Below are 22,775 nucleotides of genomic sequence, written 5' to 3'. Positions count from 1 at the left end.
TTTAGATTATCAAACTACTGACTAAGACGATGTTCACCAGTTCTTTAAGACCATTTGCTTATGATTTTCCACATTTGTCTCTTTGGACAAAAGCATCTGCTAAATAAATAAATATAAATCCATTAGCATTGGTCTCTTCATGAATCCCTTAGTCTTCTGAAGTCATACGATGTTCTGTGTGAGAAACGGAGCCAAGTTACTTCCTGATAATCTTCCGCTTGGCTGCGGTTCTCAAATCTCTGTGTTGGTGTCGAGAACATCGAATGAACTCATCAGAGAGTAGCTTCATGAGCTCTAAACTGAAATATCACACGTGTTGGAAGTGTAAACATTGGTTTTTTCACTTTGTCCTCTTGTCAGTTTCTCCTCCCCCTGTTCCTGTGTCTCTCTCTCCCTCCCAGCGCTCGGTTCATTGACCTCCTGCCTGTTTTCTGACGATCCTCTAATGTGAAAGAGCTGAACGCTGACAAACGACAATGTCTTGGGTCTTCTGGAATTTTCTTTGTCTGTTTCTAATACACAGCGTGAGTTCAGAAGGTGAGTGTGTCAGCCTGAGGTTTCAGGATGACTTGTATTTCTGTGTTTCTGTCCTGAAGGTTTGTAGTTTAAGGCCTGATCAATGTCAGAGTGAGTTTGACCGTGCTAATGATCAGCTTTGGTTTGTTTCACAACACTCAGCTCTTCCTCTGCTATCAGTCTCTGGTGGAGGGGGGCTTTGATGATGATGATGATGATGATGATGTTGTGTTTCTCCAGTCTTCCTAAACACTCGAGATGCCAGTCAGGTCTTGAGCCGGCGCCGGCGCGCCAACACCATGTTCGAGGAGCTGAAGAAGGGAAACATGGAGCGCGAGTGTGTTGAGGAGCGCTGCAGTTATGAGGAGGCCAGAGAAATTTTTGAGGATGTTAAAAAGACGGTCGGTGGTTTGTTTATTGTTAAATATTTCATTGGAAACATTGAGGAAATCATATGCACCACCTCAGGCCCAAATACCAGAGTCACGAGGACTGCAGACATTAAGTTCCCATCCACATACCTTTACGCAATTTTTGGTAAATCACATACAAAAAAAGCTAGACGTAAACGCTAAGATGCGCAACAAAATTGTGCATAAAAACTAGTGCTCAATTAGTTTAGATCATTTATGTATCTGATAAGAAAACATGCACAATAACTACAACAGAAACACATGTACTGAATAAATTTCTCAACATGCATCAAACCGTCATGTGACAACTGAACGAACCATTTCACCTGGCGCAAGTCATTTATAATGTAGAAAAAACAGCCACAGTTTCCACAGTTGCAGCAACTGTTTATTGATATTTTGTGCCAGATTCTCTTGTAAACATTGGATGGAGCAGTGGTTTATTCGCAAATGTTTTATGCAATATTCTAATGTTAAATTCCCAACTTTGGCTAGAAACATAGCTAGTGTTGGACACGATTCCCTCAGTATTTACCATTTAGAATGCATTCGCAAAATTTAACAAAATTTCTGTCTAACACACTTAAAAATATTAATACCTAATGATTACTTTTTCAAAATAAGCTTGCTGTCAAAATGTCATGGCCAATAACTAACTAGCAACTATAAAACTCTATTTTCCCATAATAGAGTTAAACTGCTGAACTTGACATGGCCAATATAAATACAATGAAACACTGATCATGACTGTATGAGATTTTGATACAAATTAGATTTTTTTGCTACTAAAATGTGACCCTGTACAACAGAACAAGTCATAAGGATACATTTTTTGAAATCGAGATTTAATCTGATGGATGCGTGTTTTGTTTTTTCTCAGGATGAGTTCTGGCACGTGTATGTCGGTGAGTCCACAATGAAACTATGGTTCAGCCTTGTTTTAATGGTGAAGTACGTCTTGATACGAGCGCTTGTGTGTTTGGTGTTTGTCCAGATGGAGATGCGTGTTTGTCCTATCCGTGTGTCAACGGCGGCGAGTGTAAAGATGCCATCGGGCCGTACACGTGTTTCTGTCAGCAAGGCTATAAGGGCTACAACTGTGAGATCGGTAAAGAGCCGCATGATGTTTAGTAATCACACAAAAGATACTCAAACCATCAGCGGCGCTGAGTTTCTCTCCTGTGTGTCCTGCAGTTATTCCAGCGCTCTGTGAGAGCGAAAACGGAGGCTGCGATCATTTCTGCAGGGTGGAGAAGAATAACGTTGCTTGTTCGTGCGCTAAAGGCTACCAGCTGGCTGCCAACGGCAAGTCGTGTCAGTCCCAAGGTAAATACCGTTTTGATTTCGAGCGAGATGTTTATCCCCCGGTTATCCCCAGTTTAAAGACTTCTCTATTACAGATCCTTTCAAATGTGGCGCCGTTTATCCTCAGAAGACCAGAAGCATCTTAAACAACATACACATCAACAGCACCGAGAACGAAGAGGAGACGCAAGCCGACACCACCGTCCAGCCTGTCGTAGACGCCACGAACCCACCTGCCAACGAGACCCACAGCATGTTTGGCCTCATCGATCATGAGATTGTGGATCTGGTGGAGGAGGAACCCGTTCTGCCTGAATCCTCTGGGGGAGACCAGAGAATCGTCAACGGTGTGGATTGTCTTCCTGGAGACTGTCCATGGCAGGTAAAGATGTTTAATTGAGTTCTACACAGTTGCGCTCTTCTTTGGAGACTTGGATTGTGGTTGATTTTGGATGTTTTCTCAGGCTCTTCTCATTAATGAGGACAACATTGGCTTCTGTGGAGGCACCATCTTAAATGAGTACTTCGTCTTGTCGGCCGCTCACTGCATGAATCAGTCTCTCTCCACCCGGGTGGTTGTAGGTACGACCTTTCATATGAACACGAGCAGATCCTGCCATGATTCTTCCTAAACTCTAGAGGAGATGCCTCTTTCTTTTTCTCAGGAGAATCATCATAAAGAGTTCAGTGTACAGTGAGTACACATTTGATCCTCTGCTGATTTTGTTCGTTTGCCCACTGACAAGAAATTATCAGTCTGTAATTTGTATGGTATGTTTATTTGAGACAGAATAACAACAACAACAAAAAATCCAGAAAATGCATTTCAAAAAAGTTATAAATTGATTTGCATTTTAATGAGTGAAATAAGTATTTAACCCCTAACCCACTCCAGGACCTTCATGTGCTTCTTCTTGAGACACTCCTTTGTTGCCTTGGCTGTGTGTTTTGGGTCATTGTCATGCTGGAATACCCATTCACTACCCGTTCTCGTTCTCAAAATTTGACGGTACATGACCCCGTCCATCGTCACTTTGATGCGGTGCAGTTGTCCTGTCTCCTTAGCAGAAAAACACCCCCAAAGCATAATGTTTCCAGCTCCATGTTTGACGGTGGGGATGGTGTTCTTGGGGTCATAGACAGCATTCCTCCTCCTCCAAACACGGCGAGTTGAGTTGATGCCAAAGAGCTGTATTTTGGTCTCATCTGACCACAACACTTTCACCCAGTTCTCCTCTGAATCATTCAGATGTTGATTGGCAAACTTCAGACGGCTGTACATGTGCTTTCTTGAGCAGGGGATTTCAGTTCTTCACGGTGTAGTGTGTTACCAATTGTTTTCTTGGTGACTATGGTCCCAGCTGCCTTCAGATCATTGATGAGATCCTCCTGTGTAGTTCTGGACTGATTCCTCATCGTTCTCATGATCATTGTAACTCCACGAGGTGAGATCTCACATGGAGCCCCAGAGCGAGGGAGATTGACAGTTGTTTTGTGTGTCTTCCATTTGCGAATAATCGCAGCAACTGTTGTCTCCTTCTCACCAAGCTGCTTGGCGATGGTCTTGTAACCCATTCCTGTCTTGTGTAGGTCTACAATCTTGTCCCTGACATCCTTGGACAGCTCTTTGGCCTTGGTCATGATGGAGAGTTTGGAATCTGATTGGTTGCTTCTGTGGACAGGTGTCTTTTATGCAGGTAGCAAGCTGAGATTAGATTGTGACCTGTATAAAAGGCACCTGGGAGCCAGAAATCTTGCTGATTGATAGGGGATGAAATACTTGTTTCACTCATTAAAATGCAAATCCATTTATACATTATTTAATTTTTTTGTTCTTATTCTGTCTCTCGCTGTTCAGATAAACCTACCATTAAAATTATAGACTGATCATTTCTTTGTCAGTAGGCAAACTTAAAAAATCAAACAGGGGATCAAATAATTTTTCCCTCACTGTAGTCTCCATCTACCCTCATGAACATCTAGAAGAAATAATTGAGATGTGAGGATGATCTCACTCCTGTTTGTGTCTTCCTGACAGGTGAGTTCGACACGTTGGTCAACGATGGTCGTGAGGTGACGCACGACGTGGATGAGATTTTGATTCACAAGAACTACTTGGCCGACACCTACCACAACGACATCGCCCTCATCAAGCTCAGCAAGCCCATCAAATTCACCAAATTCATCATCCCCGCCTGCCTGCCGGAGCGTGAGTTCGCGGAGCGCGTGCTGATGCTCCAGGAGGACGGCTTGGTGAGCGGCTTCGGGCGCGTGCGTGAGGGAGGCCTCCAGTCCACCATCCTGCAGAAGCTGACGGTGCCGTACGTCGACCGCGCCAAGTGCATCGAGTCCAGCAAGTTCAAAATCTCGCCCCGCATGTTCTGCGCCGGATACGACCAGGAGGAGAAGGACGCGTGTCAGGGTGACAGCGGCGGGCCGCACGTGACGCGCTACAAAAGCACGTGGTTCGTCACAGGCGTGGTGAGCTGGGGTGAAGGATGCGCACGGAAGGGCAAGTACGGCGTCTACACGCAGGTCTCCAAATACATCACGTGGATCCGCAATGCCATGTCCAAAGTCATGCCGCAGCTGGAAGCGTCTATAAAACCCAAAGCAAAGCGGGAGCTGCTTAAGAAGACGCCCGTACGAAGAGTCTGACGTCAAAGTGAATTTACTCTTAATTCATGCTGATTTTTCAATACCATTACTCTGTTTGCCTTCATAATCTTTCATATGCACGTCATAACGTTGCATTTACGTCATGTCGGATCGTTCTTACGAGAAAACTCAAAACTTCCTTTTAAGCCTTGAGTTTAGAGCATCAGTGAGAGAATATTAAGGATGCAATGGTAAATCCTTTTGGATTTGAAAGTTGCATGTATAAAAATACCATTGTATTATGACAAAAAATACAAAAATATATTACTATTTGAATATTTTCATTTACAGAACCTTCATAAATTGAATAAAAACTTAAAAAAGCAAAACACACTCTAAGGGTTTTTATTCATGTTTTAAAAAATAGAGATAAAACTTTTGACCAAAGTGACTTGAACGCGCCTGATGGCATAATTACGACTTAACAGCTCTCCAGGAGGACTTGAATGCACTATAAATTACTTAATGTTATTTCTAGCTAAATAGACAGGACTTGTGGAGGTCAAATGGTTTGGCAATGCTGTTTACTTTCTTAATTCATGCTGATTCATCAATGACATTATTCTGTTTGCCTTCATTATCTTTATATGCATGTAATACTGGTGCATTCAAGTCATGTCAGATTGTTGTTCTTTAAGCCTTGAGTAAAGGATGCAATGGATGTCGTTTGTGTACTGATGGTAAAAACTGTTCAAATTAATAAAATGTTATATGTTTTGCCATTGAAAGCTGCCTGTATAAAAATACCATTGTATCGCACAATTACGTTGAAAAAATATGAAAATACATTACTATTTGAATATATGCCTTTACAGAACCTTCGTAAATTGAATACAAACTTAAAAAACACACTAAAAGTGTTTTAATTCATGATGTTTTAGAAGTAGAGATAAAAAATATAGATTTTATCGACCAAAGTGACTTGAATGCATAATTACGACTTGAATGCACTATAAATTACTTTCTAGCTAAATACTTTTTGGACTAAAATACATTATGGATCTCAGATGGTTTGTTAGTGCTGTTGACTATCATCCAAATGAGATGTTTCAGTTCAAATAAACACGACGCAATTGATTTTTAAGCTTGTTCCTATCATATTTGTATCATACAAAACCAAACGTGTTTTCTGATTAGAAATAAAGTTGACGTCTTTTATAAAACCCAAAGGAAACCGCTTCAGAAGACGCTGTGCAAAGAGTCTAACGTCAAAGTCAAGGTGAATCAACACTATTTACTGGCTTAATTCATGTTGATGACGTTAGTTTTCAGAAAAACATGTTTGTCTTTTTAATCTTTCAATTTATTCTATCTAGAAACCAAACTGGTTTGTCAATGCTGTTTCATGCTGACTATTATCCAGATGAGATGTTTCACAGTTTTAATAAAGACGACTCTCGATTTCATAAGCTGTTTCTATCATATTCCCGTCAAAGTGTTTCCTGACGAGAAATGAAGCCGTGAGCCGTCTGCGGAGGCGTTCACAAACACACGGACGAAGAGTTCAGAGGTCATGTTGACAGACTAGAGTCCAGATAGACGGCGCTGAGCACACAGAGTCTCACAAACACACAACATCATCTTGTTTTCACTCAGAAATCAATTAAAAACACACTTTGAATGAACATGACTTGCTTGTGTGTTAATGAGCTGAAAGCATCACGGCGCTGACGACACATTCTGAACATCCTGCGTGTGTTAACTGTAGTAGACATGTACAGAAAGAGAGACACACGTATCCTGAGCAAGACGCTCATTGGGGAGAAACTGATGTTCTGGACTGTATTGATTGTGGGCGGGGCTACAGACGAGCGGCCGATCATTGTGATCAGTGACTGACGGCCGTCAGGAGCTTCTACTGATTGATGGTGATGGAATCGCTCATTCGTCGTGTGCTGTTCTTCACGCTGATCGTTCATCATGTGTCGTCTGCGGGTCAACACACCGGTGAGAGATCAACTATCAACTGTACGTCACTCCGGATTGGTTTGCTCTGTTTAAGCTGCTAGTTTTCCTCAAACCACTGAGATAACTGGTCAAACACGCACAGGGTGATGTCTGTTGAAGTTGTCGGTGTGTTTCAGTGTTTCGGACTCGACGGCGGGCCAATGCGCTGCTGCTGCGCTCCAGACGGGCCAACACCTTCCTGCTGGAGGAGATCCTACAGGGCAATCTGGAGCGCGAGTGCTTCGAGGAGAAATGCAATAAAGAGGAGGCCAGAGAATGCTTCGAGAACGACCAGAAGACAGTACGACATCTGATGATCATCACACACACACACCGCTGATCACTGAACATAGTGAACACTGAACATACAAATTATTGAATTGTATAGGTGTAATGAATGCCTAAATGGCATCCAAACAACAAACGGTTTCCATAATCTAGAGTTGTTTAGATACAACACAGCTCCTAAAGGTTACTGCGGGTCTTAAAAAAGTCTTATCCATCCTTTGAGAAAGTAAGATCTTAAATCACAAAAATAGAGCACAAAGTCTCACATTTATAAAGTCGTGGCATTAAATGTTCCACGCACTGCTAAAAATTATTGTCTTGTTTTTACAAATATCTGAACGTCCTTAACTCAAGATTTACTTGAGATGCAAAATGAACTGATGAAGTCTTGTTTTATGAAAAATTATCAAAATTAAGTGAGTTTATGCTTAAAACAATAGGCCTAACAAATGTCTGTCAGTGGGAAATAAAAACTAGTTTTTCCTTTGAAATAAGATTTGTATGATTCCACTGGCAGATATTTGTTTTGTTTTAATCATAAGCACACTTCATTTTGTTCAACTTCTCAACAAACTTAATTTTAAAATCTTCAGACATTTGCACTGGAAAATGACAAAAATACTGATGAAGAAAGTGACTTTTTTGCATTGCAATCAGAAGATTTCCAAATTGTAGTGTCTGAATAAGCACAGATTTTCAAGCCTTAAGCTATTTATTAATTTATTTTTGCAAAATTAATTTAAACGTAATGGAGATCTGTTGAAAGTTGTATTTTTAAACTTTGTTACTTTATTTTTTTTTCAGTTGCTCATGAAATGTTCTTCAGAACTCTTAAAAAACATAAGACATCAGTAACTATTTTATTTAATTGTCCCTCAATACATTTACAAGGCTATATTTCAAAGTCTACAGTTATTAATCACATAGAAGTTAGACATAATAAACAGCTCTTTATTATTATCTGATGCTCTTTGAATCAATAACGGTTTATTAAAAGCTGCTGACTGACTGCGCCGCCTATTGACCGGAACCGGTAATGAGGGTTTTCTAACTTCCGTGAGCTCAATAAACTAGCCGTTCACACCGAATGCGTTTGTGCTTTTTAAACATTCGGGTAAAATGGAAGGAGTGCAGGATCTCGAGCCTGTTATTATTCGAACTTCTTTTTACATGAGTCGACCGTTAAAAACCGCGGGAAAAGTCTGAGGCGTTTATCGAAAATCACTTTTTTTTTCTTTTCCCATCACCTCTAGGTGAACAAAGGGCGATCATTTATTAGGCTATATAAAATCTTAATATAATAATCTGAATTCACGTTATGTGAATTTAAAAAAAGATTAGTTTTAGACAATTCTTCCGAAATTTAATCCCTCAACAACAGCTACTCACCAGAGACAGAGGTCTGTTGTTCATCTTCTTAGATATTCAGAGATTCGTCTGATGTCCGCACAGCCTTTATATTAAAAATCGCTTCATTAAATTACTGGATTACAAACACTGTTGAATTTAAAATGATCATGCTCCTAAACTTGAGCGGATTAACTGACTCCTCCCCCATCAACACACTTACACAAGTTTAACCTTATTAATAATTGTTTTTAATGATTTAGTTTGTAATAAAAGCGATACGGTGAGTCTTAAGGGGACTTTGCTAAAATAAAAAAAATATTTAAAAAAAGGAACTGGTTTGAAAATATTTAGGGGTGGTGCTATGCAAATATACGACGCCCTAGAAAGGCCCGCCCTCTCTGAATTTGAAAGAGGATTCTATTACTATTAGATCTTCATTACAGGAACACCCAGACATTAAATATGAATCACATGTGTTTCCTCTATGAATATGTGACACTTTCACAGTTTAAACATAATTTAACTAAGTGCTGTTCTCACTCATAATTCTTTTTTTTTTCCCTTAAAGAATGAGTTCTGGAACAAATACTATGGTAAGTAACCTTCAGAAAGTTTGATCATACTATGATTAAACTTAATGAAATGCTCATTACAAATGACCTGATGAATAATCACTAACTTTTGATAGCTGCACACACAATTGTTTGATTATTTAATTCTTTACTTGCATATCATTGCATTTGTTCTCTTTAACTGTTTATTTTTGTGGTTCTCAACCCTGTTCCTACAGCCCAACATTGCACATTTTGCATGTCCCTTTTTGTCTGAAACCCATTTCAGGTCTTGGAGTCTCTCCTGATGATTTGTTCGGGAGTTAGGGCTCCAGAACAGGTTTGGGAATTGCTGTGTTACTGTAGTTGTAATAAAAATGAATATTTGTGATTGTTTTCAGATGGAGATCAGTGTCGCTTGAACCCGTGTAAACACGGCGGCACATGCAAAGACGGCATCGGTGGTTACACCTGCACATGTGCGGAGATGTACAGCGGCAGCGACTGTCAAACCGGTGAATGTGATGATTTACACACAGATGATGGTGAACACATGATATGCTTCGGATGCTTCATGATGAAGATGTTTTGCAGATAAATCCCAGTGTCCGTCTGCCGGGCCTTTAGCGTGCGAACACTTCTGCAAACCGACGATGGGTTCGTACCGCTGCTTCTGCGCTCGAGGATACGCTCTTCACGGCGACGGAAGGAGCTGCTCGCCTCAAGGTGCCTGACCATCACTGCAGCACTTCTCCTGTTCTCTAGCTCGCTTCCGATAATAAACCTGCCAATGTGTTTTACCAACAGGTCAGAACCCGTGTGGGACGACCGAGATGTCCAGCTTCTGTCCTGATGGGGGCTGCTCATGGGAGGTGAGCACCAGCTCCAGGTTTCAGATCACAGATCAGTTCATGCACTGGAACAGCCAATCAGAAGAGCAGCACTGATGATGATGATGATGATGATGGTGTATTTTGTGCTGCAGGTGAAGTTTGTGAACGCCAGCGGTGATGTGGTGTGTCACGGTGCGGTTCTGGGCCGTAAGTCTGTGCTGACGTCAGCCGCGTGTATGTCTGCCCTCGAGGACCTGTACATCACTGTTGGTGAGCAACACCACTGCAGACTCCTGTTAGAGGAGTTCACTTCCAGAACAAACATATACAGATAATGTACTCACCCCCTTGTCATCCAACATGTTCATGTCTTTCTTTTTTCAGTCACAAAAAATTGTTTCTTGAGGAAAACATTTGAGGAGTGTTCTCCATACAGTGGACTTCTATGGTTTGAACTTCCAAAATGCAGTTTAAATGCAGCTTCAAAGGACTCTAAACGACCCCAGATGAGAAAAAAGGGTCTTATCTAGTGAAACGATCAGTTATTTTCTTTAAAAAAATGTCAATTTATATATATTCTTTAACCTCAAATGCTCAAATACAAACTCTGTGCACTCCGGTTCAAGACAGTGTCGAAAAAACTCCCATCTCATATTCTTCTCCATCTTCAAAATCACTCTACATTGCTGTTTTACCTTTTTTTGTAAATGGAGTTTGATCTTCTTTGCACGTTCACTTTGTAAACACTGGGTCGGTTCTTCTGCAGCGATGGAGGACGATTTTGAAGTTGGAGGAGAAAATGAGATGGGAGTTTTTTGGCATTCCTTAACTGTCTTGAACCAGAATACATAGTTGACGCAGAGCTAGACAAGATGAGCATTTGAGGTCTAAAAGTGTATAAATTATGTTTTTTTTTTAGAAAATAATGGATCATTTCTCTAGATGAGACCCTTCTTCCTCAGCTGGGAGTCTTTTGAAGCTGCATTTAAACTGCATTTTGGAAGTTTAAACTCTTGGGCACCATAGAAGTCCACTATATGGAGAGAAATCCTGGAATGTTTTCCTCAAGAAACTATTTATTTACTGAAGAAACAAAGACATGAACATTTTGGATGACAAGGGGGTGAGTAGATTATCTGTACATTTTTGTTCTGGAAGTGAATTTTTTTTTATTAACCCTGCGAATGCACACATGACCTTTGACATCAGCAAAAGATAGGAAGTGTTTCTCCTTCTCTTAGACAGTTCTATACTGTATTTAAGTCCTGCATGAGATGTGTGTTCAGTGCTCGTGTTGTTGTGTCCAGCGGGCCGTCACTCGGTCGCAGCGCTGCGTGTCTCCAGCTGGACGCCTCATAAGCGGTACGCATCTGGTCCGGAGGATGACCTGGCCTTCCTGGAGCTGATGGAGCCCTTCCCACTGAACATGTCGGTCGTCCCGCTCTGTCTGCCGGAGAAAGACTACAGCGAGAACATCCTGATGAAGACTGGCAGAGAGGGCGTGGTCACGGGCGGAGCCAGACGCTCTTACCTCTCATTGGACGACTGTCGCGACTCTCTCAACCTCACCTTCCTGATGACCAATAAGATGTTCTGCCTGGAGAAGCCACAGTCTGGGCTTTCCACTCGGACCAAACTCAAGAGGTGCGTCGTGAGGACCGGGAGTCCGGTCGTGACTGTAGAGGGAAAGACGGCGTTCCTGACGGGCGTTTCTCTGTCCGCTGGAGGCTGTGATGACAGACTGCTGTTCACCAAAATGTCCCGATACCTGCACTGGCTGCGACCACTGCTGCAAACCGCCGAAAAAGAACAACAGCAGCGATGATGATGATGATGATGATGAAACCACCAAAAAATATGATTATATTGCAGTCAAGAGAATCACAAATGATGAGCATAAGAAATATAAAAGAAAACATCTGCACTGTAAAAAATATGTTTTTCTAGTTGTAAACAGTGTTGGGGAAAGGTACTTTTAAAAGTGCATTACAAAAAAAGTAACTATTCCTAAAAAAGTAACTAATTACGTTACTTTTATGGAAAGTAATGCTTTACGTTACTTTTGCGTTACTTTTAAATCTGGGCAGGGCTTGCTTGTTTTTAATATAAAAAGTTGTATTTTTGTCAAATGTAAAAGCCTTTTTACAGCAAAAGCCTCAGGCTTAGACAAAAGTAAATTGACGTCTGTACAGTAGACCGCAGAAGAACAAATGTCACTCTTCACCAAATAAAAAAGGAAAACAAATGTTAGATTATCTGTTTTTTTAGTGAGTGAGATGAATTAATGCATGTTCACATTTATTCTAGAACTAAAGTAACATCTTACTCACAATTTCTCTCAACATGGGGACAGGAGAGCTTTTAATCAATAAATGGGGGAAAAGTAACTCAGATATTTACATGTCAATTAAAAAGTAATGTGTTACTTTACTAGTTACTTGGAAAAAGTCATATTATGTAACTTGTGTTACTTGTAATGCGTTACCCCAACACTGATTGTAATTATTGGAGTACGTTTAACAGTTTTTCTACTATAAAATTTCATTTTTAATTCAGTGTTACTTGTCGTTTCTTTGTAATTATTTATTAAATTAAATTAATTTCTGAAAAATTGTTTCAAAGTAAATCCTACACCAGTTCATAATGAAAATTAAAAAATTTTTTGTCTTTCATGCAGTTTTTTGGTGAAGTATGACCATGTTCTTATTCTGAAACACATGAATATTCACCGCTTGTATGTTTGGTACTGATGTGTTTTGAGTCGCAGCAGCATGAAAAATAATACTGACAAATGTACAAAACAGTGTGACGTTTATTTGACAACCAATAAAAAAAAGAGGGTAAACATAAAATGAGAATGAAGCGCTGAGGACCAGCGTGTTTGACGGGATTGTAGAGGAAGCGGAGATTTCTGGGAGATGAGGTTAGGACACGCTGGACAGCGGAGGAAACGGGTTCTGCTTGCTGACGACCAGCTTCTGGTGCTGATGGGAAATATAACCCTTGATGTGACCCTGAGACAGACAGAAAAACACGTCAGACCTGCAAAATCACACTCATACACACTACAACTATTCAATACACGCTTAATCACTGAAATAAAGATGAAAATACATAAAAAGAAATAGATGAAACAAACAAAAATATAGCTGCAAGCAGCGATTACTGGAGTTTAAGGCATTTCTGCACATATGAACAAAGACATTATGTAGCAAGTCTTTTTTTTGCAAATACAGGGAATTTACCATAGAAATATTATGTTTCGTAACGTTTATAGCGCCAGCTGTGGTCCGATCTCTTTAAAACTTTGCATGCTTGTTTAGAATCACCTTCCGCATGTGCTCAGCAGGTTTTGTGAAGTTTTGAGTTTTCCTTTAGGATTTATAGGATTTGGGTTAATTTGGACAGACCCCTTTTCTAAACGACCTCATTATAGCTTCACGAAGGGTAAATACATTTTTTTTGATAATTATTGACCTAAAGAATACACTGTACTGCAGTGCTTTATTCCAGATTGAACAAAAAACCTAGTTCACAAAATTAGATTTTTTACATCATCTCAAACATTTATAAATGATTTGATTGACAGCAGTGGTTATAGAGGCAAAGTTGAAGAATGAGAAGTTCTCATATGATACGAATATCACGTGTATGTGCGAAAAACCGCACAATGCACAATCGGTTACGCCTTTAAATAAACATGATATTGCTCCGCAGTGGCCAATTTATTTCAAATTTTTCACAGACCTTTAGGGCCGTGCGTCAAACCTCATTGCCAATGGTGGCCATGCTTTTTGAGATGTGCAAATGTCCTTCTAGACACTTAAGACACTTTGGACCAAGACCGTGCACACCAATTTATCCAGAGAATCTTTCTGCACTGCTTTTGTTCCAACTGGGTGAAAAACCTTGGACTAGTTCACAAAAGTAGATTTCACAGAAAATGCAAAATATCCAAATATTTTGCGACTCATGATTGAATCTGAGGCATGCATTTTGTCAGGCTTGAGCTAAGGATTTCAATGACATAAGACACTTGAACCTGCAACTGACGGTTTAGGAGTTATAAGTGATTTCATACTTTTGTTCAATACTACCATCCCTCCAAGTTTCAAGTCTCTATGACTTACGGTTTGGTCTGCACAATCAGCTTTTTGTGAAGATCCCTGATCGGTGACCATTCTAACAATTACAATAGGGTTTCAGTACTGAGCTTCTGAAATGTTGACTTGGCCACAAACTGAAATAAGTGCAAGTGAAAGCACTAAAACTGCTATCTACAACGAAAAAATTCAAACAGAAAAATTATTATTAATTGTAAATAAAAGCTAAAAATATGAATAATTCAGACTGAAATGACACAATGTAACTTGTCAACACATTGTAACACTTCAAAGGCTCCTGCATCACAGAATGATACACTGTAAAACTTCAGTTTCCTGTTTGTTTTGGAATCACATCCTGGCGTCTCACCATGTAGATGAGGTTGGCGAGGATACACTGAACCTCGTCGATGTCCACGTCCTCCACCTTCATCATCTTCAGCGCCACCAGGAAGGCGTCCAGAGGAAGCTGATGGGTCTTCAGGAGATGGTACCTGCAGACAGAGACAGACAGAAGGACGTCACAGAATCCACACACCATCTGATCTCAGATCAGACCGTCTGAATCAGACACTCACACTTTCTTGAAGAGGTTCCTGTAAGTGATGATCTTCAGCTTCTCCAGGATGAGGAAGATGCCGCAGCGGATGAAGAACGTCTCGTGTTTGACCAGAGCTTCGTTGAGCAGCAGGAGGTTCCCCTCGCTGACACACACCAGCAGAACATCATAAACTTCATATTATACAGTATCTTCACTCTGTGTGTGTGTGTGTGTGTGTGTGTGTGTGTGTGTGTGTGTGTGTGTGTGTGTGCGCGCGTGTGTGCGTGTGTGTGCGCGTGTGTGTGTGTGTGTGTGTGTGTGTGCTTTACCTCACAGCTTTGGTGACGTCAGCGAACTGCATGAGGTCATACTTCTTCAGCAGCTGATGTGTGGGCATGTGACCCTGAGAACAGAAGAAACAGTCAACATTTACCACACAGCAGCACTAACTACAGCCTAAAAGAACATTTTCATGACTTGAAATAAACAACATTAAGCTTGCTTCGTTTCAGCTAGTTATGAAGCAAAATGTCTAATTTACATTTAGTTTACCTTGATGTATATAAAATTATAAAGTAAACTATTTTAGGAAAAAAAAGAAAAAAAAGAGTATACAAATATGCACTAAAAATGCACAAAATGACTAAAACTTTAACTAAAATTAAAATGAAAACAGAAAATAGTAAATTTAAAATTTAATTCAGAATATTCATTAAAATATAATAGTATCTCAATGATACAAAAATAACACTAACTGTATTCATTTTTAAAAACAAACATAAAATAAATTAATAAATAAATAAAAATAAAATAAATCCAAAAGTGATCAATTTAATAAAACTATTCTAATATTTTCCCAGAAGGAATAAAATGTCTATTAATTCCATTTAGCAGTTTGTGTAAATCTATCAGAAGTGTTCTCTGATCAGCTGGATCTGCCTCTACAGTATGATCAGTTCCAGTGTTTACTGACTAATAGTGAAGGCGAGTGAGTGTCGGTACCAGCAGCATCTTGACGGGCAGCAGGTAGATGAGGATGAGCTTCTTGTTCCTCTGACAGGAGCGATGGCAGTGAATGAAGGAGAAGGACAGATACTCCTCAGCTGGACACATGAGACCAGAGACAGACGTTCTTCATCACTGACCTCCATCATCATCATCATCATCACTGTCATGTATCTGTTTAATCACACACCTTGTTTGAAGTCGCTGTCGAACATGGCCTTCCTGCCCACGTAGTACTTGTATGTGACGCGCTGCGCTGTGCTGTACTCGTCCTTCAGGTTGGAGCTGTCGATGGCTCGGATCAGAGGCTTACACAGGTGCAGCTTATTGATCTGAAACACAAACACATGCATTATTAGCCTTCACTCAAAACACAAACATTTAAAACTAAAAATTCTAAAACTGAAATAAAATGAAAACTGAAACCTAAGTAATATAAAAATGACAAATGTACATAAGAAAATGATAACTAAAATTAAAATAAAAATGAAAATATAAAAATAAGTCAGTCCTAAACTATAATAGTATATAAATAAGACTATATTTATAACAGATCAGACGTCAGCACTCAGGATTCTTACTTTGAAATAGATCTTGAAGAGCTGATTGATCAGGAACAACATTCCCCATTTCTTTGAGTCTTCAATCCCAGCGCGACTGAAACACACACACACACACACACACACACACACACACACACACACACACACACACACACACACACACACACACACACACACACACACACACACACACACACACACACACACACACGACTGTACAGATACGCTACTGAGAGTCATGTCACATTGACTTTTTTACAGATTAATTTAACAGTTAAAGTGTAAAAATTCATGGTTTGTTTAATGTAACACAAACATTTAGTTTGATACATGTATAAAATAGTGATAGAACTGAATATGCATTATTATTTAAAGTTTGGGGTCAGTAATATTAATTTTTAATACCTTTATAGAAGAATGCTTGGCACTCTATCACATATTTTAGTAATCATCATGAATTATATATCATTTGAAAGATTAAAACCTTAAAATTCATCCTGTGAAAAGTATTTTGAAATCCATCCATATTGCATTCCATGATAATTGTACTTGAAAATCTTTTGGCAGTCTCCTCTCCTTAGCGGGCGGTGTGTCATATTATAAAATGTATTATGGTATTTTACAATTAAAACTTTGAAAAAATACATATTGTTGGAATAATCCGTGTTTCAGGATTCCATATTTGATAGCAGTAATATGGACAGGAATGTAGACATTTTTGACAGAAACTCAATGGAGTCTGCATGGCACCTGGTGGCTGTTTGTGGTGTAACACCTTTAATAAAATCTCACAGGAACCTCATTTTTGACATCAACTTTAAATTTGGAACATAACTTATTTAAACTTTAGGTTTTAATTTTATAGCAATTTTGGATTAAAAAATATTATGCAAAACATTTATTTTATATAAGATTAAAAAAATAGTACATTACTTTTTTTTGGTTTTTTTTTTTTTTACAAAAAATTGCAACTTTTTCACAAAAATATTGTGCAGCACAACTGTTTTCAACATTGATAATAATCAGAAATGTTTGCAGAGATGCAAATCAGTATATTAGAATGATTTCTGAAGGATCATGTGACACTGAAGACTGCAGTAATGATGCTGGAAATTCAGCTGTGCATCACAGAAATAGATTACAGTTAACAGATATTCACATAGAAGACAGATATTTGAAATTCTAATAATATTTCACAATTTTACTGTATTTTTGATTAAATAAATGCAGCTTTGATGAGCAGAAAATATGTGTTTTAATGTCAATCATGTGCTTTTTGTGGCACTTGGTCAGAACCAGCTGTAGATGACAGTCTGAGACCTGTATGTAATATATATATGTGTGTGTGTGTGTGTGTGTGTGTGTGTGTGTGTGAGACTCACTTGTCACTGGCACACACTCTAAAGCAGCTCATGAGTTGTTCAGCTGCTTTCTCTAGCATATCTCCAGCCTTCCCTTTGCCCTTCGACTGCAGCTGCTGCTCTGCCTGCGCACACGCACACACACACACACACACACACACACACACGCACAGTAGTAAATAAACACTCTCACACACATATATATGTGACCCTGGAGCACAAAACCAGTCGTAAGTAGCACAGGTATATTTGTAGCAATAGCCAAAAATACATCATGTGTCAAAATTATCGATTTTCTTTTATGCCAAAAATCATTAGGAAGATCATGTTCCATGAAGATATTTTGTCAATTTCCTACCATAAATATATCAAAACTTAATTTCTGATTAGTAATATGCATTGTTAGGATTGATCTCCACTCACATTATTGGCGAATATCCTGAGGTCGAGGGTCACAGCAAACATGATCGGCAGCGCCCTGAAAACACAGCGATCATTAGCGACTGTTGTACTGTTTGTAGTTTAACAATATGACAGAAACACACGATCCACGTCTCACCAGTTCTCCTCTTTATGAGCCTGGAACGCTTTCAGAAATGATGTTGATGTGCGTTAAGAAGCAAACCCTGAACATCTGCACATCACACACACACACACACACACACACACTAGAGAGACACACACACACACACACACACACACACACACACACACACTAGAGACAGACAGACAGACACACACACACACACACACACACACACACACACACACACTAGAGACAGACAGACAGACACACACACACACACACACACACACACACACACACACACACACACACACACTAGAGACAGACAGACAGACACACACACACACACACACACACACACACTAGAGACACACAAAGGATATTGAACCACCACCGTCTGGCATTTGTAGGCCTCCACAAAGTCATGATTGGACACAGCAAAGGTGCACCTGAGGAGGAAGAGATCAGACGTCAGATATGAAGGAGGAAGACGAGCAGCAGAGCAACACTGATGAGGAATCAGACCTGAGATGAGCCGCTACCATCTCATCATACGGCGGCTCCAGCAGCTGCTGACACTTCTCCTCCGGACTGGACAACTGAAACACACACAGAGTTAAACAAAGATTATAAATAGACTGAAATAAAAACAACTACAAAAAATTTGTTATTAGCTTGGCTTGAGAAAGACAAACTACTGATCTAGTATCTAAGCTTCTTCCTATTATTCTTAGAGACTGAAAATGTCTGAACGCTTCCTCCCGGAATTTTAAAGCTGCGACAGTTCAACATTCCACACTTCATTTTTTTAGTTATTTAAGTGCATCATCATGGTATTTAAACTGCACTTTTTATTTTCGGAATGTTGCAAGTAATAAACGAAAAGCAACGTTACATTTTTTGTGTGTTTACATTGATGTTAAAGTTACATTTTCAGATTTGTGACATTACTTTTTATGTAATGCTGAAACACTGCTGGTCACTTTCAGAAGTCATAGTGATGCTTTCTTTTCCAAGAAAGAATGTTAAACATATATAGTGGTTATATAATTTAAATCAATATAATTAAAATTGATTTAGCATATTTAAAGCAATATCGCACAGCCCTGTTCAGAGTTGGGGAAAGTTACTTTTAAAAGTAATGCATTACAATATTGAGTTACTCCCTAAAAAGTAGCTAATTACGTACTTAGTTACTTTTTATGCAAAGTAATAGGTTACATTATTTTTGCGTTACTTTTTAAATCTGGGCAGGGCTTGCTTGTTTGTTTTTAATATAAAAATCTATTTTTGTCAAATGTAAAAGCCTTTTCACACCAAAAGCCTCAGGCTTAGAGAAAAGTAAACTGACGTCTGTACAGTAGACCACAGAAGAACAAATGTCAACTCTTTAGCAATAAAAAAAGAAAAAAAATGTTCGATTATCTTGAGTAATTTTTGCTTATTAGTTTGGATGAATCGGATCATCGAAGGTCAGCAGCAAAGACATCGGTTAATAAAATGGGATTAAATACATAAAGGATATTTGTATTATTTAACATATTTAATTATTGTAGGTTTGCTTGAATTTCAGTGTTTTTATTCATTTTGAAGAACACTGTTTCTGTTTTTTAGTGAGTGAGATGAATTAATGCATGTTCACATTTATTCTCGAACTAAAGTAACATCTTACTCTTAATTTCTCTCAACATGAGGACAGGAGAGCTTTTAATTAATAAATGAGGGAAAAGTAACTGGTGTTAATTATTTGAAAAATAACTCAGATATTTTCTTGTCAATTAAAAAGTAATGCGTAACTTTACTAGTTACTTGGGAAAAGTAATATTATTATGTAACTTGTGTTACTTGTAATGTGTTACCCTCAACACTGACCCTAATGTTATTCATCTAATCTCTAGCTAGATTTTCAGGCTATTTTTTCTCAAGCCAACCTAAAGTCTGTCTTGGCAAACTTAATCTTGTTAAAGGGGTCATCGGATGCAAAACTAACTTTTACATGTTAGAGCATTAATGTGTGTTGTCAGTTTGTTCACAACCACCCTACAATGATAAAAATCCAGTGGTACTTGTTTAATCTTTAAAAGTAATATCTCCTTTTTAAAATCAGCTCATTGTCAGCATCTTGTGGGTGTGACGACACACAGACAGAGGCCCCTCCCACGATAGTTGATTGACGTGAGCGCCTTACCTTAGCCCCGCCCTCACCGAGCTCAAACAGTCCGACTCTGATCGCCATTGTGTGACTCAGGTGCAGAGGAAGACTCTAATTGAGCGATTGAGGTGTTCTGTTGTTGGATGTAATAATGAACATAGCAGTCATCATTTACTCCCGACATCTGAGCCGCTGAAGATGCAGAGGATTAACGTTACTTTCGTTTTTAAAAGGAAAGCGCCCATCCCGATCTACATATGCGTCTATGTTCGTGTGAATCATTCCTGATGCAGCTTCACCCACAGCAGAAGTGAGGATAAGGGTTTTTTATGCATCTTTGCAATTGGCCTTTCTTAATAATGTGCTTGTTGGCAAGTTTCGCAGCTAAACGGAGCTAAATGCGGCTAAAGTAAACATTACAGCTCTTCATTGCACAGCAGAGAGGGGCGGGGCGAGCAGAGCTCATTTGCATTTAAAGGAACCATGCAATGATTTTTTGCAGAGCTGATTTTGACAAGGTAACAGTTTTTTTTTTTTACACTACTATTGAGAATTTTTAACATAAGTATATTATGGACTTTTCATTAAGACCCTAAACAATCATATGAACTTGTGGAAAATGGGCATCCGATGACCCCTTTAAAATAAATAGACAAAAATGAAAAGCAAATGAAAAGACTAAAAGTGTAGGAGGAGTTGGTGTGAATGGTGTTTGTGGACCTGTAGACGAGGATTGGCCACATGAGGATGTTTGAAGGACAGCATCTCTGAACAGAAGGACCCATCTCTGCTCTCAATGGCCTCCAGAACCTGCAGCACACACACACACACACACACACACACACACACACACACACACACACACACACACACACACTCATATAATAGACTACACAAACACAGAACACACACTAATGTCCCAGACTACACTAACACAGAGATCAACACACACTACAGATGCCAGCACACTCACCTGCTGCAGATACTGATTCAGTGTGATATGAGCCATCCTCACCTCCACAAACACCCCGCTGTAGATCTAGTGTGCTCCCTACTGAGAAAACAGCAGCACAAATGACACAAATACTGCTAAACACACCCAATACAAACATTATATCCACACTAGAAGACGAATCCACACAAACAGGGCCAGTTGAAGCTATGAGTGCAGTATTTAGTACGTACTATTAAGTCTAGTGTGTGAAATTGTCTCTAGCGCACTGCTAATTCATTCCCATATTCATTCATTCTTCGTTTCAGTAACACTCATAATGATCAAAAGCGTTATTATACACAAACATGACGAATAATATGATATATAAGCGAATTTATGTAAAGATAGAAATTGATTAGTATTCATTTACCCTGAACTGAATTCACATCACTTCGCGCGTGCACTTCACTGCAGAGCGACTGACGTCACAGCTGCACTTCCTGTTTACATCTGCGAACACGCAGCAGAGGATCCCTATCTGCACTTTCCAATCAGATAAATATAAATAAAATGTATCTGTTAAAGCAACACGAGTCTTCGCATAAACCTGTATTTTATTTTTAGAGTCTCCGTGTATTGCAAAGGGCAGTACAAAACAGTTTTGCTAAGCAGGTTTTTGTTAATGTTTGTCAATAATAAAATAAAGCCCTTTCAGTCAGTTATGGTTGTTAACATTAACTAGAAAAGATGCGTTATTCTAATTGTAAAGTAATGAAGAGGTCACATCAGTATGAAAACTAAAGAAGTACTGGTGTATTTCGTTTAATGTGTGAGCATTTTAGGTGTTTTGTCAAATAAGATTTAAAGTGGTTATATTTATTTTAATAATTTAATTTAAATACATTTATTTTATTTTAATCAATTTATTTATTTTATTTCATTTTAGTACCCGTTTACCAAGAGTTGCTCCATTTTTTTTTAAATTAGCTATTTTTTTTTTATTTTATCACCTGTTTACCTAAATTGGCTCTATTTAATATAATTTATTTTAATTAATTTAAAAAAATTAATTATTATTTAAATAAATAAATATAATTTTTTTTATTTTAGTACGTGTTTACCTGAAGTTTCTCTATTTATTTTCGATTTTTTTTATTTTAATTTTAGCACCCGTTAACTTTAATTTAACTGAAAATGTAGGCTCTATTTCTTTCTTTATTTTTCTACATACAATATTATTTTTATTTTTTAAAACAAAAATTTTTTACTACGTGTTTACCTAAAGTTTCTCTATTCATTTTCAATTTTTTTAAAATTTTATTATTATTTTATTTTTTTATTTTAGCACTCGTTAACTTGAGGTGGCTCTATTTATTTTTCTACATACTATATTATTTTTTATATCTTTAGTTTTTTTAATTATGCATTTACATAAAGTTTATCTATTTATTTTATTATTTTTTTATTATTATTATTTTACCACTCGTCAACTTGAGGTGGCTCTTTTTAATTTAATTTAATTGAAAATGCAGGCTCTATTTATTTATTTATTTTTCTACATACTCTACATTTTTATATATATTTTTACGCATTTTCCTAAAGTTTCTCTATTTTATTTTATGTATTTTATTATTTAAGCACCCGTTGACTTGAACTAACTCTATTTAATTTAATGTACTTGAAAACTGCGATTCTAATTAATTTATGAATTTATTGTTCTACAAACTAT

General features: G+C 38.4%; 3 protein-coding genes across 5 annotated transcripts; 2 read left to right on the top strand and 1 right to left on the bottom strand.

Moving 5' to 3' along the window:
• Nucleotides 1–381: 381 nt before the first annotated feature.
• On the top strand, nucleotides 382–5,872 carry f10 (coagulation factor X). Its single transcript, XM_073842077.1, has 8 exons — nucleotides 382–537; nucleotides 757–917; nucleotides 1,810–1,834; nucleotides 1,924–2,037; nucleotides 2,124–2,255; nucleotides 2,330–2,616; nucleotides 2,699–2,816; nucleotides 4,273–5,872. The coding sequence occupies exons 1-8, from the start codon at nucleotides 477–479 to the stop codon at nucleotides 4,890–4,892; spliced, it is 1,518 nt and encodes a 505-aa protein (XP_073698178.1). The 5' UTR covers nucleotides 382–476; the 3' UTR covers nucleotides 4,893–5,872.
• Nucleotides 5,873–6,705: 833 nt separating this feature from the next.
• prozb (protein Z, vitamin K-dependent plasma glycoprotein b) lies at nucleotides 6,706–11,919 on the top strand. 2 transcript variants are annotated; one of them, XM_073843267.1, is made up of 8 exons: nucleotides 6,706–6,839; nucleotides 6,977–7,140; nucleotides 9,046–9,070; nucleotides 9,430–9,543; nucleotides 9,623–9,754; nucleotides 9,836–9,900; nucleotides 10,014–10,131; nucleotides 11,169–11,919. In XM_073843267.1, exons 1-8 carry the CDS (start codon nucleotides 6,758–6,760, stop codon nucleotides 11,684–11,686), a joined length of 1,218 nt encoding a protein of 405 aa, XP_073699368.1. In that variant the 5' UTR covers nucleotides 6,706–6,757; the 3' UTR covers nucleotides 11,687–11,919. The 2 variants fall into 2 exon arrangements, with proteins under 2 accessions (XP_073699368.1, XP_073699367.1); XM_073843266.1 differs by having other exon boundaries at nucleotides 6,728–6,860.
• Nucleotides 11,920–12,655: 736 nt separating this feature from the next.
• pcid2 (PCI domain containing 2) lies at nucleotides 12,656–21,548 on the bottom strand. Of its 2 annotated transcripts, none has more exons than XM_073842122.1 (15): nucleotides 21,477–21,548; nucleotides 21,086–21,166; nucleotides 20,833–20,922; nucleotides 18,486–18,559; nucleotides 18,344–18,409; nucleotides 17,994–18,035; nucleotides 17,858–17,912; nucleotides 17,456–17,559; nucleotides 16,092–16,167; nucleotides 15,701–15,842; nucleotides 15,508–15,608; nucleotides 14,835–14,908; nucleotides 14,543–14,668; nucleotides 14,335–14,458; nucleotides 12,656–12,875 (listed from the first exon to the last, which is right to left on the bottom strand). In XM_073842122.1, the coding sequence occupies exons 2-15, from the start codon at nucleotides 21,119–21,121 to the stop codon at nucleotides 12,786–12,788; spliced, it is 1,200 nt and encodes a 399-aa protein (XP_073698223.1). In that variant the 5' UTR covers nucleotides 21,122–21,166; nucleotides 21,477–21,548; the 3' UTR covers nucleotides 12,656–12,785. The 2 variants fall into 2 exon arrangements, with proteins under 2 accessions (XP_073698223.1, XP_073698224.1); XM_073842123.1 differs by having other exon boundaries at nucleotides 21,086–21,163; nucleotides 21,477–21,540.
• Nucleotides 21,549–22,775: the final 1,227 nt, after the last annotated feature.

Source organism: Garra rufa, chromosome 6, assembly GCF_049309525.1.
Source record: "Garra rufa chromosome 6, GarRuf1.0, whole genome shotgun sequence".
NCBI classification, from domain to species: domain Eukaryota; kingdom Metazoa; phylum Chordata; class Actinopteri; order Cypriniformes; family Cyprinidae; genus Garra; species Garra rufa.
The sequence above is the reverse complement of the archived record's forward strand: the minus strand, read 5'-3'. Positions and strand labels throughout refer to the sequence as shown.